At 32.8% G+C, this 13,259-nt stretch overlaps 3 protein-coding genes across 9 annotated transcripts; all 3 read right to left on the bottom strand.

The window, feature by feature from the left end:
• Window positions 1–943: 943 nt before the first annotated feature.
• LOC106307813 (putative enoyl-CoA hydratase/isomerase YngF) lies at window positions 944–3,071 on the bottom strand. The gene is made up of 7 exons (XM_013744876.1): window positions 2,764–3,071; window positions 2,288–2,457; window positions 2,094–2,168; window positions 1,774–1,864; window positions 1,634–1,685; window positions 1,447–1,550; window positions 944–1,340 (listed from the first exon to the last, which is right to left on the bottom strand). Exons 1-7 carry the CDS (start codon window positions 2,921–2,923, stop codon window positions 1,087–1,089), a joined length of 906 nt encoding a protein of 301 aa, XP_013600330.1. The 5' UTR covers window positions 2,924–3,071; the 3' UTR covers window positions 944–1,086.
• A 2,255-nt stretch (window positions 3,072–5,326) lies between these two features.
• LOC106310407 (DNA ligase 1) lies at window positions 5,327–7,566 on the bottom strand. 4 transcript variants are annotated; one of them, XM_013747640.1, is made up of 8 exons: window positions 7,485–7,566; window positions 7,352–7,391; window positions 7,090–7,256; window positions 6,952–6,991; window positions 6,608–6,849; window positions 6,476–6,512; window positions 6,146–6,363; window positions 5,327–6,041 (listed from the first exon to the last, which is right to left on the bottom strand). In XM_013747640.1, exons 1-8 carry the CDS (start codon window positions 7,506–7,508, stop codon window positions 5,385–5,387), a joined length of 1,425 nt encoding a protein of 474 aa, XP_013603094.1. In that variant the 5' UTR covers window positions 7,509–7,566; the 3' UTR covers window positions 5,327–5,384. The 4 variants fall into 4 exon arrangements, with proteins under 4 accessions (XP_013603094.1, XP_013603093.1, XP_013603095.1 ...); XM_013747639.1 differs by having other exon boundaries at window positions 7,081–7,256; XM_013747641.1 differs by having other exon boundaries at window positions 7,081–7,190; window positions 7,485–7,547.
• A 1,954-nt stretch (window positions 7,567–9,520) lies between these two features.
• On the bottom strand, window positions 9,521–12,473 carry LOC106307699 (polycomb group protein VERNALIZATION 2-like). Of its 4 annotated transcripts, none has more exons than XM_013744726.1 (15): window positions 12,305–12,362; window positions 12,038–12,223; window positions 11,912–11,967; window positions 11,764–11,831; window positions 11,633–11,685; window positions 11,484–11,537; window positions 11,341–11,403; window positions 11,222–11,265; window positions 10,990–11,120; window positions 10,696–10,867; window positions 10,559–10,607; window positions 10,367–10,450; window positions 10,195–10,274; window positions 9,974–10,063; window positions 9,521–9,898 (listed from the first exon to the last, which is right to left on the bottom strand). In XM_013744726.1, the coding sequence occupies exons 2-15, from the start codon at window positions 12,167–12,169 to the stop codon at window positions 9,691–9,693; spliced, it is 1,284 nt and encodes a 427-aa protein (XP_013600180.1). In that variant the 5' UTR covers window positions 12,170–12,223; window positions 12,305–12,362; the 3' UTR covers window positions 9,521–9,690. The 4 variants fall into 4 exon arrangements, with proteins under 4 accessions (XP_013600180.1, XP_013600178.1, XP_013600177.1 ...); XM_013744724.1 differs by lacking the exon at window positions 12,305–12,362 and adding an exon at window positions 12,363–12,473 and having other exon boundaries at window positions 9,532–9,898; window positions 10,195–10,280; XM_013744723.1 differs by having other exon boundaries at window positions 9,532–9,898; window positions 10,195–10,280; window positions 12,305–12,432.
• Window positions 12,474–13,259: the final 786 nt, after the last annotated feature.

The raw sequence follows: 13,259 nt of genomic DNA on the forward strand, positions 1-13,259 counted from the left end.
TTGTATATTCTTTTAGATATTAAAATTGTAAATAATTTAATATATTTAAGTATATAAATTTGGTTCAAATAAACTCTGATACCTCAAATATTTCGATTCGGATCGGGTTTAGATACCAGAATTTTCGGATTGGATTTGGTTCGGTTATTTGGATTCGGAATTTTACGCAACCTTATACTTTTTATTGTAACATAATTTTAAACGAAACCGATGATGGTTCATATTTATTTTGAGTATGCAACAATTTTTAAAACAAAACACTTTCTACTGTGTATGTGGTCTATTTAGTTAATCATTCAAGACCCATTAAAAAAACGATGAGCTGAACTAAAAAAATGTTACCAATAATCATAAATTTTATGTGAGACTTTTAACTATTTTTAATAATTTATAGTCGTTTTAGAAAATTTGAAATATAACATATAAGAAAAAATATAATTTTTAATTATATATTTAATGTAATATATAATTTTTTATTGCATATTTAATATATATAATTATATAAATAAAACAAAATAAATAGATTATAAAAAATTGCTATTAAATATTTATTATTTATAATCATTAATTATGATATATATGTTAATCATATTAGGTAATTTTGTAGTTTTTGTTTAAAGAAAGAATTGTATTCTACTAATTCATTTAATAGTTAGTTTAAAAAAACATAATATATGTGTAGATAGATCAACCTGTTTTTTTTAACAATTCTGAAAATAATTTTCATATATGACACATGGTCACCAAAAAATGTTGTAATACTCCATAATTAATATATTGAAAATTATATTACATTTAAATACTCAAACAAAAAAAATACATCAAAATTTATTTAAAATATGCAAAAAACCGGGCGTAGCCCGGAAAAAAGTCTCTAGTGTATATAACCATTGCTTTTAACTTGCATGATTGCATCCGAATTTAATTTTATTAAGCCAATGAATGCACAAATAGAACGAGTGATATTCAAATGTTTATTTTTACTTGGTTTCTGTGTCATACACATTATTATAATCCTAAACCATCCCGGTTCTTAACATCCAATACAATGGTTATCTCCCCCCGGTTATTGAAACTAAAAGAGCTTCACTTGCCAGTGTAACGAGGCTTACGTTTCTCAGCAAACGCAGCTAATCCTTCCAGACGATCTTCAGTGTTTAGAAGCTTCTGATAACACATCTCCTCTAGCTCTAATCCTGAAGCCATATTCGTCTCTATTCCTTCATCAATCGCTTTCTTCGCCATCTTTATCGCCATTGGACCTTTATTATTTATCTGCTGAGCCACTTCCATTGCTTTCTTATGAGCCTCACCCGCCGCAACACAGAAGTTAACTAGCCCTACACGACAACAACAACAAAAAAGAGAGTATTAAGAATCATCCTCTATTTGGTGGATGTATGTCATAAAAAACAAGTTCACAATTCAACTTTAATAGTCACAGACCTTTCTTTGCAGCTTCTCTTGCATCAATCTTTCGACCTGTGAATATAAATTCCTTTGAAACTGATCTTCCAACCAGCCTTGAGAGTCTCTGTGTCCCACCAGCACTGAATAGAAGCCGAGAGAAAGAAGAAATCATCAGAAGATTGATAAAATGGGGAGTCATGGATGGAGCTTATAGTATATGTACCCAGGGATTACAGCGAGTCCTGTTTCAGGCAAACCAAATACTGCATTTTCGCCTGAAATATTCAGAACATTAACAAGAATTGGAGAATATAGCAGAAAGACTCTAAATAAGAAAAATGATGACATGTGAAAATAGAATACCACAGATTCGAAGATCACAGGATAAAGCCATTTCGAGTCCACCTCCTAGTGCCACACCTTCTATTGCAGCAATAGTTGGGATACTCAATGCCTAGAATACACAAGCCACTATAGCATGAGGAGAGCCAAATCCTAGAGCATTTACAGAGAAGTAAAGTAGCACATGAAGCTAATAGTTCCATCTCACTAGAACCATTTATACATTCCTCTTCTCTTTTATAAGTTTGAAGACTAATAAATTTTCCATATCTTGATAAAGTAAAAGTAAGTTTACAAATGTAGTCGATTTGAAAAAGAGTTTGTTGAATAGGGATTAATACCTCTATGAAGGAGAACATGTAGCGCAAGGAGTTGACATATGTGTGAACCTCAGATGGACTCATAGTTCTACGTTCCTGACATGAAAAATAAATAAGAAAAAAACATACAATTTTTTTCAAGCATGGGTAACCAACCCAACCCTATTGAATACGAACGTTCCAGACGGAAATGAGAGAGAGTGGGGCAAAACTACCTTGAGATCTGCACCTGCACAGAAAACTCCTGGAACCAGACTTGTGATCATCACAACTCTAGCGGAACTATCCTGATGTATGGTCTCAAATGTGGTCTGGAGACCTTTCAGCATCTCTTTATTAATGGAATTTTTGGCCACAGGCCTGTCTAGATTGACCTCGACAATCCCTGTAAATCACTCACAAACTCACATAAAGCACTGCATTTGCCATCTTTCCTTTAGGATATTTTTGTGCAAACACAAAAAGGTCACCAGACCAGACATTAATCCGACAGTAACAATGCTCAGACATCCAAAAACACAAATAAGAAACAAAACGTGACTCAGATTTTCAGGACAATATCAAATTCAGACAAGATTCATTGGTGACTAAAAGGTTTAACTAGAGAAGCAAATAACACATCCAACGGTATTAACTAACCCTAACAATAGAACCCAATAAACACACACCTATTCGATAAGGGAAATTTTACCAGAATCGGAACCAGAGAGACGGTTAAGCTTGACAGATTCAGGCGGGGCGGTTTCAATGATGAGAGTCCGGCAGGTCTGAAGCATGCAACTTCGGCTAAGGGATCGTTTTCCGGCTAACTGGAGCAAACTATCACGGCGGAGATACTTGACAAAGCTCATCTTCACCGTCTCTTACTCCAAAGTTTTGATTTTGTAGAAATCTTTTTTCCTGGTAAATTGAAAATGACAGACTTTACATTCCTGGTTCTGTCAGTCCGTAGTGGTCAATGCTTATCCAACCAAACAAACATGTACTTCGATCTGATTCTCAATCTTTCTTTTTGGGTTTCCGGTTCTCTTTATATTGTGTAATCTAACTAAAATTGAATCCGGTCTGATCCGGTTTGTGTTATCTACCAAGTTTTTGTTATTACCAGGTAAGAACATATAAAGAGAGGGAAACAATCTCATGTATATTAATCATTGAGCATTACAACATGTTTTTGTAATCACGTGTCATGAGTATTACAACATGTTTTTGTAATCACGTGTCATGAGTATGACTCTTGGAATTCTTAGAAAATAAGTTAGTTCATGTAAACATATATTATGTTTTTTATTAAACTAACTATCAAATTAATTAGTCGTGTACAAAAGAAAATTTTTTTTTTAAAATAAAAACTATTGAATTACCTAATATGAATAATATATATACGACAATTAATAATTATGAATAATACATATTTGATAATAATTTTTGTATCCTCTCTTTTTTTGTTTAATTTTATATTATTAAAATAAATTAAAAAATTGCATTAAGCATATAATAAAAAAAATTTATATTTTTTCTTATATGTTATATTTTGAATTAAAAAACTATAAATGACTAGAAATGATAAAAGTCCCACATTAAAAATTTTGCGATCAATAGTTTAACATTTTTTGGTCAAACAAGATACAAATGATCATATATCGTAGGAGTGGGCGTTCGGATACATGTTCAGGTTCGTATCGGGTATTTAGGATTTACAGATAAATCAGTAAAAAAGTATAGAAACCATTCGGGTATTTTTACATTTCGGGTCGGGTTCGGGTATTTTATGTTCGGGTTCAGATATTTTGTGTCGGGATTGGATATTTAAATTTTGAAGAAAAAATAAATAAATTATTCATTGTTTAAGTTTTTTTATTTAAAATATACTTTTAACTTAACTGGTTTATTAATTTTTTAAAAATTAAACTATTAATAGGTTTGGAGATAAAACTTTTAAAATAGAAAGACACTAATTTAGTTGTTGTTTTGAAATTTTAGATGCAATTTTTGTTAATGCAAGAAACAAGAGCTTGAAATGTATTTCCAATGAGTAGCAAATGATTTTACCCGTAATTATATGTATATTGCCTAATTTTGAGCAATGCGCATCATTAATATAAATATTTTGAATAAAATAAGAGAAGTAAACTAGAAATATAGGGTTAAGTATACTGATGTTTGGTTATCTTCGGGTATGCATTCGGGTTCGGATATTACCCGTTTGGTTTCGGATATTACCTGTTTGGGTTCGGATATCCAATGTCTCCAAATTCAATAACTGTTCGGATATTTTTCTGCTTCAGTTTGGATTTTCGGATCGGATTTAATACGGGTTTGGGTATCGGATAAAATGTCCACCCTAATAAATCGTATAAATCTTATTAGTAGATATTCATATTATATATATTAATATCATTTGAAATAAATTATATACTGTATAAAAATATATAAATATGTTAATTTCAAAATTTTTCAGTGAAAAATTATTGAGATCTTAATATTTTAATTTTGAAATTTGGATTGAAAAATCTCACACTAAAAGTTTTGTGATTAACGGTTTAAATTTTTGTTACAGAAAATATACAAATGTTAGAAAAATTATATGAGTAGGAAGTGTCAATAATAAATATTTATATTAAAATATACTATGTATCTATGTCAATATCACTAAAGTTTAATTTATACCATATAAAATAAATAAAATGATTGTTTGATTTATTTACCAAACACATGATTGTAAATTACAAAATGTATTGCTTTTGATCTATGTGCTTACTCTAATGTATATACTTTATGCATACAATTTTTTATCTGGAGTGGAACTAATTTTTAGAAACACCCATCTTTTTAAATTGACACTTATGTAATTCATCGAATTCATAGAAGAAGTTAAAAAAAAAAAATTCATATCAATGAAACAGAAACAAGAACGAAAGCACAATTTTATAGAGATAGAAAATGAAATCACTTATGGTAAGTCAGTAGTAAACAAATCGAGAGCAGAAAATCTAATCCCCTTTCATCATTATACAATCGATGTTGCTTATTTGGTTTTGGTGATTTGTGTCAACCCCAAAACTTAATTTTTTTTTGTGCATATGAAGTCTTAAAAATCATTAAAATGGGCTGTAATACATTAACTCTTCAACAACGATGATATATTTAAGAGACCAACATTTGTATTCGTCATTTTATGATCAATAAAGATTGTAGTATTACAAAATGTTAAAACTATCTAATGAACAAACATTATTATAAAAATTAGCAGATTATCATCTAGTAGTGTTATAGTACATTGTTTGTTGGTGAAGCCTCCTCCTCAAAGACTCAGACTTTATGCATCCACGCATCAAGTCGAAGCTGTTTCAATGGCGGTCCTGATTTCCCTTTCTTTTTCTGAGGGCAACTCCATTTTCCTGCAGTCTCCTCTCCCCCAGAAAGCTGATGATTCCACATTCCACCCAAAACTCTTCTCTTCTTCTTTCTTTCTTCATCTTCTTCTGTGGCCATCTTCTTTAGCTCTTTACTTCTCAAGCACTCCCCCAGAACTCCTCTGATTGGTTTCTTCATGGAACTTTGGTCTCTTGATTCTCTAAATCTTGCCTTCTTCATAGTTATAAATCCAGTTTCAGTGCTTTTTCCGTCAACATTTTCCTTGTCATCTGATTCTTGGTTTACTGACTCCATATTTTCTTCTGGACGAGCCTTTTGAGCAGCTTTTCTTGGAGACATTTGCCTGTTGGAAATGGTTTCTTGGATATGTTTTGGTCTCAGCTCCTCTAAATAAGCTAATGATTGTGGTTTTGGGTTGTAGCCTTTGGGGATAAAGTTTGCTTCTTCTTTCGTTTCACTGAACAATGGTTCTTGCTTGAAGCTTGAATCTTTGTCCACTTTTTTGGTTGAAGCATTGAACAATATAACCGTTGACTTCTTTTCCCTTTCTTGGTTTGAATATTCATCATCTGCAGAGACCTCCTTGGCCTCCTAACATGTACAAAATTGAGAAAGTGTCAATGACAAATGGATTTTCAAAGTGATCCCCCACAAGTCTCTTTCTTTGAACTACAAGGTTCAAGAAGATAGCTTACCGTGCAGTCATTTGATTTTAACCAGCCAGGAGCAATAGTCTCTTGCTTGCTCTTAGTTTTTCGGAAAATACCAGAACTATTTTCTCCCTCAGTGTCACTCTCCTCAACAATTAGTTGATCATCTTTCTCAGAAGAACAAAATTCAAGTTCATGAGTGTCTGAAAGGTGAGGAGATTGATACTCATAGCTTGAAAACCAGTTTCCAACATCAGGAGGCTCTGATAAAAGAAAGAAGAAGATTAAACTCTGGCGTTCTTAAACTATAACACATGTTAAGAAAGCAGAAACAGTAATGACTTATGTACCAAATAAAACTAGTTTTTTACCAACCTGAAAGAAGATGCTGAGACTGAGAGAAATCTGTAACCTAATTAGTAGCAAGAAGCATCAGAGAGCTAAGAGAAACAAAGATTCATATAAGATAATCTAACACTAAGGCATAGGAAGTAGAAAATTATGTACCTTTGCAGAAGAAGAGACGAGTTGTTGCTCAAACAAACTAGGACAAACATCATCTTTTCCTTCAATGTCGTTAGTCTCTTCTTCTTCTTCTTCTTCTTCTTCTTCTTCTTCTTCTGCTTGCGTCTCCTGTACACATTCACTATCTTCTCCACCAACCGAAAAGTAAAGAGCATCATTTGTATCCAGGACGGGCGGTGATTCATAAGCATAACTAGAAAACCAATTGCCTATATCAGGAGGTTCTGAGAAGCACACATAAAAAGTTACAAACATAACCCATAAAAAAAAAAGCTAGAGACTTTCCACGTTCAACCATAAGTTTAACAATCAAAAGGAGTATATACCAGAAGGGAGTGGTGACTCATAGAGATTTGTCTCTTGAATCTGCCACAAAAATTTAAAAAAAAAAATGAATTTTAAAAATGGTTATAACAAATCAAAGAACCACCCAAGAAGAGTGAATCAATTGTAACCTGACCCACATTCTTGTTCATAGGTTTATGATCTTTGTCCGCACCAAGAATGTATTTATCTTCCTCTCTAACAGAAAACCTGTTCGGTTCGCTTTCACCGTCGTCCTTGCCTGAAGAAGTCAGTGCAAGAGATTCATAGACGTAACTTGAAAACCAATTCGTAATATCTGGCGGCTCTGTTAGACGTAAATTAAATTAAAAAAAAATGTCAACAACAAGACTTGAAAATTGCAATTAGAAGAATTCCCAGCATTCAATTCAAATAACTCACGGGATATGGTAAATGGAGAATCGGAGTATCCAATAGGTTCCTGCCACACACAAACAAAGCTCGATTTCTCAGCTAATTCCCCAGAAATTCAGGAACAAAACAAAAAAAAAGGGGATAGAAATGAATTTCTCACCGCCGCTGAGTGAACTTCTTCCATTAGATTACGACGTCTCTTGCTCTCTTTGCTTTTCTTCCTCACTCAGGATTCTGCAGCGTATTTTACTTTTTCGAATTTTTATGATTTCCCGCGCTTCTTTCCTGAGAAGCGGAAAACCAAAAAATATGATACTGGGCCTTTTAATATCAATGGGCCCTTTGCTCACAAACCAAAATTGATTAACACACCTTTCCCAATATCTATAGCGTATAAAGATTAATTTTTTTTGGTACACGATTAATATAAATTATCTGGAAGCACATGACACTAAGTGCTGGGCATTAATACTTGATACTCGGTCAATACTTGCTACTTGACTCGTACTCGGCTTCAAAATGCAAGTACTTGACGTTGTAAGTCAAGTAGCAAGTCCGCAAATCTTACTACTTGCAAGTACAAATCAAGTATCAAGTATTACGGGTTTTTTTTTAATACTCGACCCATTACTTGTTTTATTACTTGTTTTTGGTTCTAAAAATATATATGACCTATTAAAATACTTGTTTTACTTCTGACACTGTAATAAAATTAAAAATATTATTTTTTAGGTATTTTATATTATAAATACTTATTTTGAATGGGTTATGTACACACACTACGTCAAATTACTTGAATTGATTGAATAAAGTAACACATATATGGAAAAGTAAAAGTATTTATTCCATGTTTAGTTGTACTTATCAATTTTGGTACATTTAGTTTTAAAGTTTTAAGCCTAAATAAACAAGTATCAAGTATTGTCAAGTAATTTGCAAGTATTAAAAATATAGGCAAGTACTTGATTATTAAGTACTTGATCGGATTAAGTACAAGTACAAGGCAAAAATTCTAATACTCGTACAAGGCAAGGTAAAGTAGCGAGTAGAGTAAAAAGACCAAGTATCCGGTTTGCGCCCAGGTCTACATAACAGCAGATGTGTTGGTGCTCCAATAGAACATGTGTGATAGTTCGAATACACATTTAAATACACATTCGGGTTCGGTTTGAGTATTTCAGATTTTCAGGTATTTTGTGTTGAGTTCGGTTGGATTTAACTTTTTGTATTTTTAACTAAGTGAACAAATTTATGAATAAAAAAATTCTGAATCAAATAGTAAATATATGTTGTAAGATAGAACAATAGATATTTAAGCAAACAATAATAAATTAGGTTGTTAACCAAAAAAACGACAGAGTATACATGACCGAAGAAGACTGACCCATCTAGGGTCCAACAAAAAAATCTGAATCCGAAGAACCAAACCGAACCGATCCAAAAAAATAATATTAAATCTAAACCAAAATTGGTTAAATATCCAAACTAGTTCAAAATTTTGGTATATAGAGAACTAAAATCGAATCCGAACCAAAATATTTCAGATATCCGTATGTATCCAAAACAAATTTATATACCTAGATGTATTAATTAGTTTTAGATTTTATATATTAAAAAATCTAAAATATATAGGATATTTTGAAATTGGTAAAAATACTTGAAAATATGTACAAATAGTCAAAAGTAATTATCTAAAATAACTAAACAATACTCAAAACACTAAAAATTCTTGAAATATCTATTGATTTTCTATCCATATATTCAAGTAAAACCAGTTTATATATTAAGTTTAGGTATTTTACCATACATTATTCAAATTTATACGTAATATATTATTTATTTTTAGAATTTGAAAGATTTAAAGTATATACTAAATTTTAAATTTTTGTAAATAATTTAAACGGGTTATCTGAATCCGCAAAGATCCAAACCCGAACCGAAATTTGTAAATACTCAAATGAAGCTAAAAAATTTAATCCCAAAAACCCGAAACCTGAATAGACCGGAACCGACTACAGTTTGGTTTCCCGAACCAATTCAAATTTGAACAATATAATGGTCATTTGATATAAATAAAATAAAAAGAAACAATTAGTTATATCTCTTATTTATCTGGAAAAATCTCCCATATTTTAGTTTTAAATTATTACTGATAAAATTTAGCAGAATCTATTTTTTAACTGTAGTTTGCGATGAGCATGCTCAACTGGCAAAAAAATTACCTATCCGAATTATCATTCTTCCTACTAAACTTAAACTTAATAGATTGGAGTCGGTTGATAACAAAAGAAAATGAAATCGGTTTGCAGACTAATAAAACAGATGAAGGTTGCAGCCGGGTTCTTTAAGTCAGGAAAATCTTCCTATCACTTGGCTTTGCTGTTATTGACATCGTCGTCAACATCCATGGCGTTACTGTTAATGTCGATGCCAACGTCCGCACTCTTGTTCTTGTTCTTGTTCTTGTTGTCTGAGTTACTATCACAATTCTCGAGGATGATATTGCAGTTGTTGATGGTGGCCGAGTCTACAAGTCCAATGTTCCATAGTTTTATCATAAATAATCTCCAGCACCTGCTCATGTTTATGGTTTATCCCACAATCAAACACAAATACTTGTTATTGTGTATATTTACGAGATGAATTTACCAGAAGAGTGGTGAGGAATGAAGCAACTCTTCCTTGTGAAACTTGGAAAATGCTTCACATGCCCATGGTATATGACCATCCGCCACAACCCTGTAACCAAAAACTCATTAATTTTCCAAAATGTTCCATCATTCAGACATGCTACTGGTGGATATTACCAGATCAATTATTCTTATAGTTGGCATGAATGTCGCATTAAACTTGTAAGAAAAGTAGTTTACCTTTGTTTTCTTACAAAAGAGTTCCAAAGATGCATGAATCTTTTTTCGTTCTTGTTCACATCCACGAAATCATCAAGCATCTGCAGCTTTTACAAAAATATTTCATAATCCATTACCACGTTACATCAATATACCATATATTAATGAACGCAGAAAGAAATCATGGTAATACCTGGCGATCTTCCAGATCTGCAACGTCATCATCCACTTCATCTTCGCTATCTCGATCAGACATTACTTGCTCAAGTGACATTGGCTTTATCACACAAACCCATGCAGTTTTTTTTTTGGTTAGTGACAGTAAAACCGTGACAACAACATGGACATAGCATTATTAAGTATGTAAAAGAGCTTATTGAATCACCTGAACTCTGTGAGAATGATAGAACTGGCGTTTCTGAAGAAGTAGGTTGCTGGAAGAAAAATTTCTCGAGTCAATACGGAAGTAGAGTAAACACCTATTCATAATCAGGAAGAACAATTTGGAACAACATAACAAACCTTCTAGCCTCTGATCGCTCAGCAGATAACTTTCTTGACTTAGCAGCCGAGACCACAGCTTCGCTTGCTAACACAGCTTTGGCATTCGAGTCTAGCGAACATTGAGCTATGGCTGGTGAAGAATTGTTCATCCCAAATTGTGTTGCCACGGGATATCCTAAACCATGGTTTCCTGTAGAATGCCATTCATTTATGTACATAAGTCATGGTAAATATTTTGAAAAGAATCAGAGGACAAGTACATTAACTGAATAATCAAGACACAGTATACCACATGAGAAGAAGAGAGTTTACCATTACTCAGTAGGGAGGTTCCATTATCTGTGCCATTGGCTAAACTAGGTGAATCCATGGGTAAAAAGGTTACGTTTAGTCGCCTGGCGTTATTTCTACCACCTCTTTGTCTACGCTTACGAGGTTTCGAGCTGCAGAACATTATTGGTTGGGGTTAATAGAGATGTTCTGACAAGGAGTTGCTGCTATTAATGTATATACATTTAACTTATTAAGGGCTTCTGAAAGTTACCAAAAAGAGATAAGCTCATATTTCTCTTGATGGTTGACTTCTTCCTGGTACAAAGAAGGAATGAATATCAACTACAATTTCTACCAGCTCCCAAGTTAACCAAGTTTAAAGTAACTGACCTCTGATTCGAATGCATCAAGTCTTACAGAGACATTAACTGTCTGGTAATCATCTTCTGAAAGCTACAATAGGAATTTTTTTTGCTGTAACTAGAATTTCATAGCAAAACAAGAGAGTTGGAATAAAAAAAAAAAAAACATACCATGAACTCAAATTCAAACAAGTCATGAAACGAATTCAAATGAAGTTGCAGCCCCTGCGCAGACACAAGAACAATGGACTGTAAGCTCAATCTCGAACACCTTTTCTCAGATAACAAGAGCAAGAAACACAACATATGGAAACGCACACCTTGAAGCTACCACATGTCATATAGCAAAAAGGACAAGAACAATTCTCCGTAACTGCATGAAAAAATAGTAAATAAAAAAAGGAAACAGACATGGAATTACGGAAGAAGTAGAAACTAATAAAACACACACCTTCAGTTTTCTGCAATGTGTTATTACAATCCTTATAATTAAAAACTACAATCCCAGCAGATCCGGACCTAAACCAAAAAAAAAAACGAGAAGAAACCATTCATGAGTTTCCATAATTAGACCCGAGAAAAGGATTAAAGAATCAAACTTTCTTTTGCCCTTTGCTCGAATTTTGTAACTCAAGCATCTAGGAAGAAACGATGGCTGCACAAACAAAGAAACAAGTTAAGAGAATCACACTAAAAGAATGATTTAGAGAAGGAGATTGATTTACGTTGAAAAGGGAGCGAATGCGAAGAATGTTGTAGAGACGAACAGGTTTACAGTAGATCAAGAGATTCTCATCAGGTGGTGAAATCACCTCCTCCTCTTGTGACGATTTCGCGCAACAATTATGCCTACACATTCTCTCTCCTCTACTCAATTAGATCTCCTAATCTTCTTCTTCCGTGTTGAGTTTCTGCAATTAGGATTATTAATTGAAATCACAATTAAAGTTCGAAGAAACAGATCCATGAAAAGCAACAAAAAGGAGTTGAACCTAAAAAGAACAAAGTGAAATCAAGAGCTAAATTAGCTAACATGAGAAGCTCTGGAACCTGATCGGAGAGAGAGAGAGAGAGAGAGAGAGAGGAGGAGGATGAGGAGTAGATGCAAGCCACTGAGTCATCGCCACGCCATCTTCTCTTTCTCTTTTTTGTACTTTCTTTTCTACTATTTTTTATTTTATTTTTGCTAATTTCTGTTTCCTTTGTAAGCAATTATATAATTTACATTTAAAAAAAAAACCTATTTCCTTTTAATATGACAATTGAAAGAAAATTGATGGGAAGTATGTAGAATTAAGAACTGAAATCTAACGTTTTACAATAATAAAAGTTGAAAACATGATAAACAACATCATTTGGAAGTTGACATCCAAAGGGCAGTTTCGTTTTGGCCAGCATAATTTGCATAGGTTGTAAACATGTTACATCCATCATCTACATTATTAATTCATTGTTATCATTGACCAAAACAACTCCCAGTTCACATAAATATATGTTCACAACTAGGCTATACATTGAGTCTCAATGGTAACCGCGGTTTTGATAATATAAACGGTGCGGAATTACACTGCAGTATGGTACAACTGCGGTTCATATGGTTTGCTGGACAAGTGCTGATTTTATAAAAAAAAAGTATTGCGGTTTTGATTAAAAAGTAGTACGGTTTTGTTCGATTAAAAATAATATAAATTATCTTTTAATTTACCTGTTTTGTTTTAAATTTAAATTTCAAAACCAAGTTTTGATATTGAAACCGAGTCACCGGTTTTGACGACTTTAACTGACTTTTTGACCAATTTTCTAGTTCAGTTTGGTTGTTATTACTTTCATGTTACTAATATGTATAGGGCTGAACACAAAATTCATAACCCGAAGTCTAAACCGAACCAGAACCAAAAAAATCCGAACTTTAGCCTGTCCGAAATGTAAAAAAATACCCAAATGAGT

This window comes from Brassica oleracea, chromosome C8 (genome assembly GCF_000695525.1).
Source record: "Brassica oleracea var. oleracea cultivar TO1000 chromosome C8, BOL, whole genome shotgun sequence".
Classification (NCBI taxonomy): domain Eukaryota; kingdom Viridiplantae; phylum Streptophyta; class Magnoliopsida; order Brassicales; family Brassicaceae; genus Brassica; species Brassica oleracea.

Coding starts and splice junctions, on each gene's coding strand:
- LOC106307813 (XM_013744876.1), bottom strand. CDS start 2,923: ATGAGCTTTGTCAAGTATCTCCGCCGTGATAGTTTGCTCCAGTTAGCC. Junction 2,458..2,763: donor TCTCTCTGGTTCCGATTCTG/GTAAAATTTCCC, acceptor AGTGATTTACAG/GGATTGTCGAGGTCAATCTA. Junction 1,551..1,633: donor GGACTCGCTGTAATCCCTGG/GTACATATACTA, acceptor GCTTCTATTCAG/TGCTGGTGGGACACAGAGAC.
- LOC106310407 (XM_013747639.1), bottom strand. CDS start 7,508: ATGGAAGAAGTTCACTCAGCGGCG. Junction 6,364..6,475: donor GTCTCAGCATCTTCTTTCAG/GTTGGTAAAAAA, acceptor TTCTTTTATCAG/AGCCTCCTGATGTTGGAAAC. Junction 6,042..6,145: donor TAAAATCAAATGACTGCACG/GTAAGCTATCTT, acceptor TGTACATGTTAG/GAGGCCAAGGAGGTCTCTGC.
- LOC106307699 (XM_013744724.1), bottom strand. CDS start 12,169: ATGTGTAGGCATAATTGTTGCGCGAAATCGTCACAAGAGGAGGAGGTG. Junction 11,968..12,037: donor GCATTCGCTCCCTTTTCAAC/GTAAATCAATCT, acceptor TTGTTTGTGCAG/CCATCGTTTCTTCCTAGATG. Junction 11,832..11,911: donor CGAGCAAAGGGCAAAAGAAA/GTTTGATTCTTT, acceptor TTTTTGGTTTAG/GTCCGGATCTGCTGGGATTG.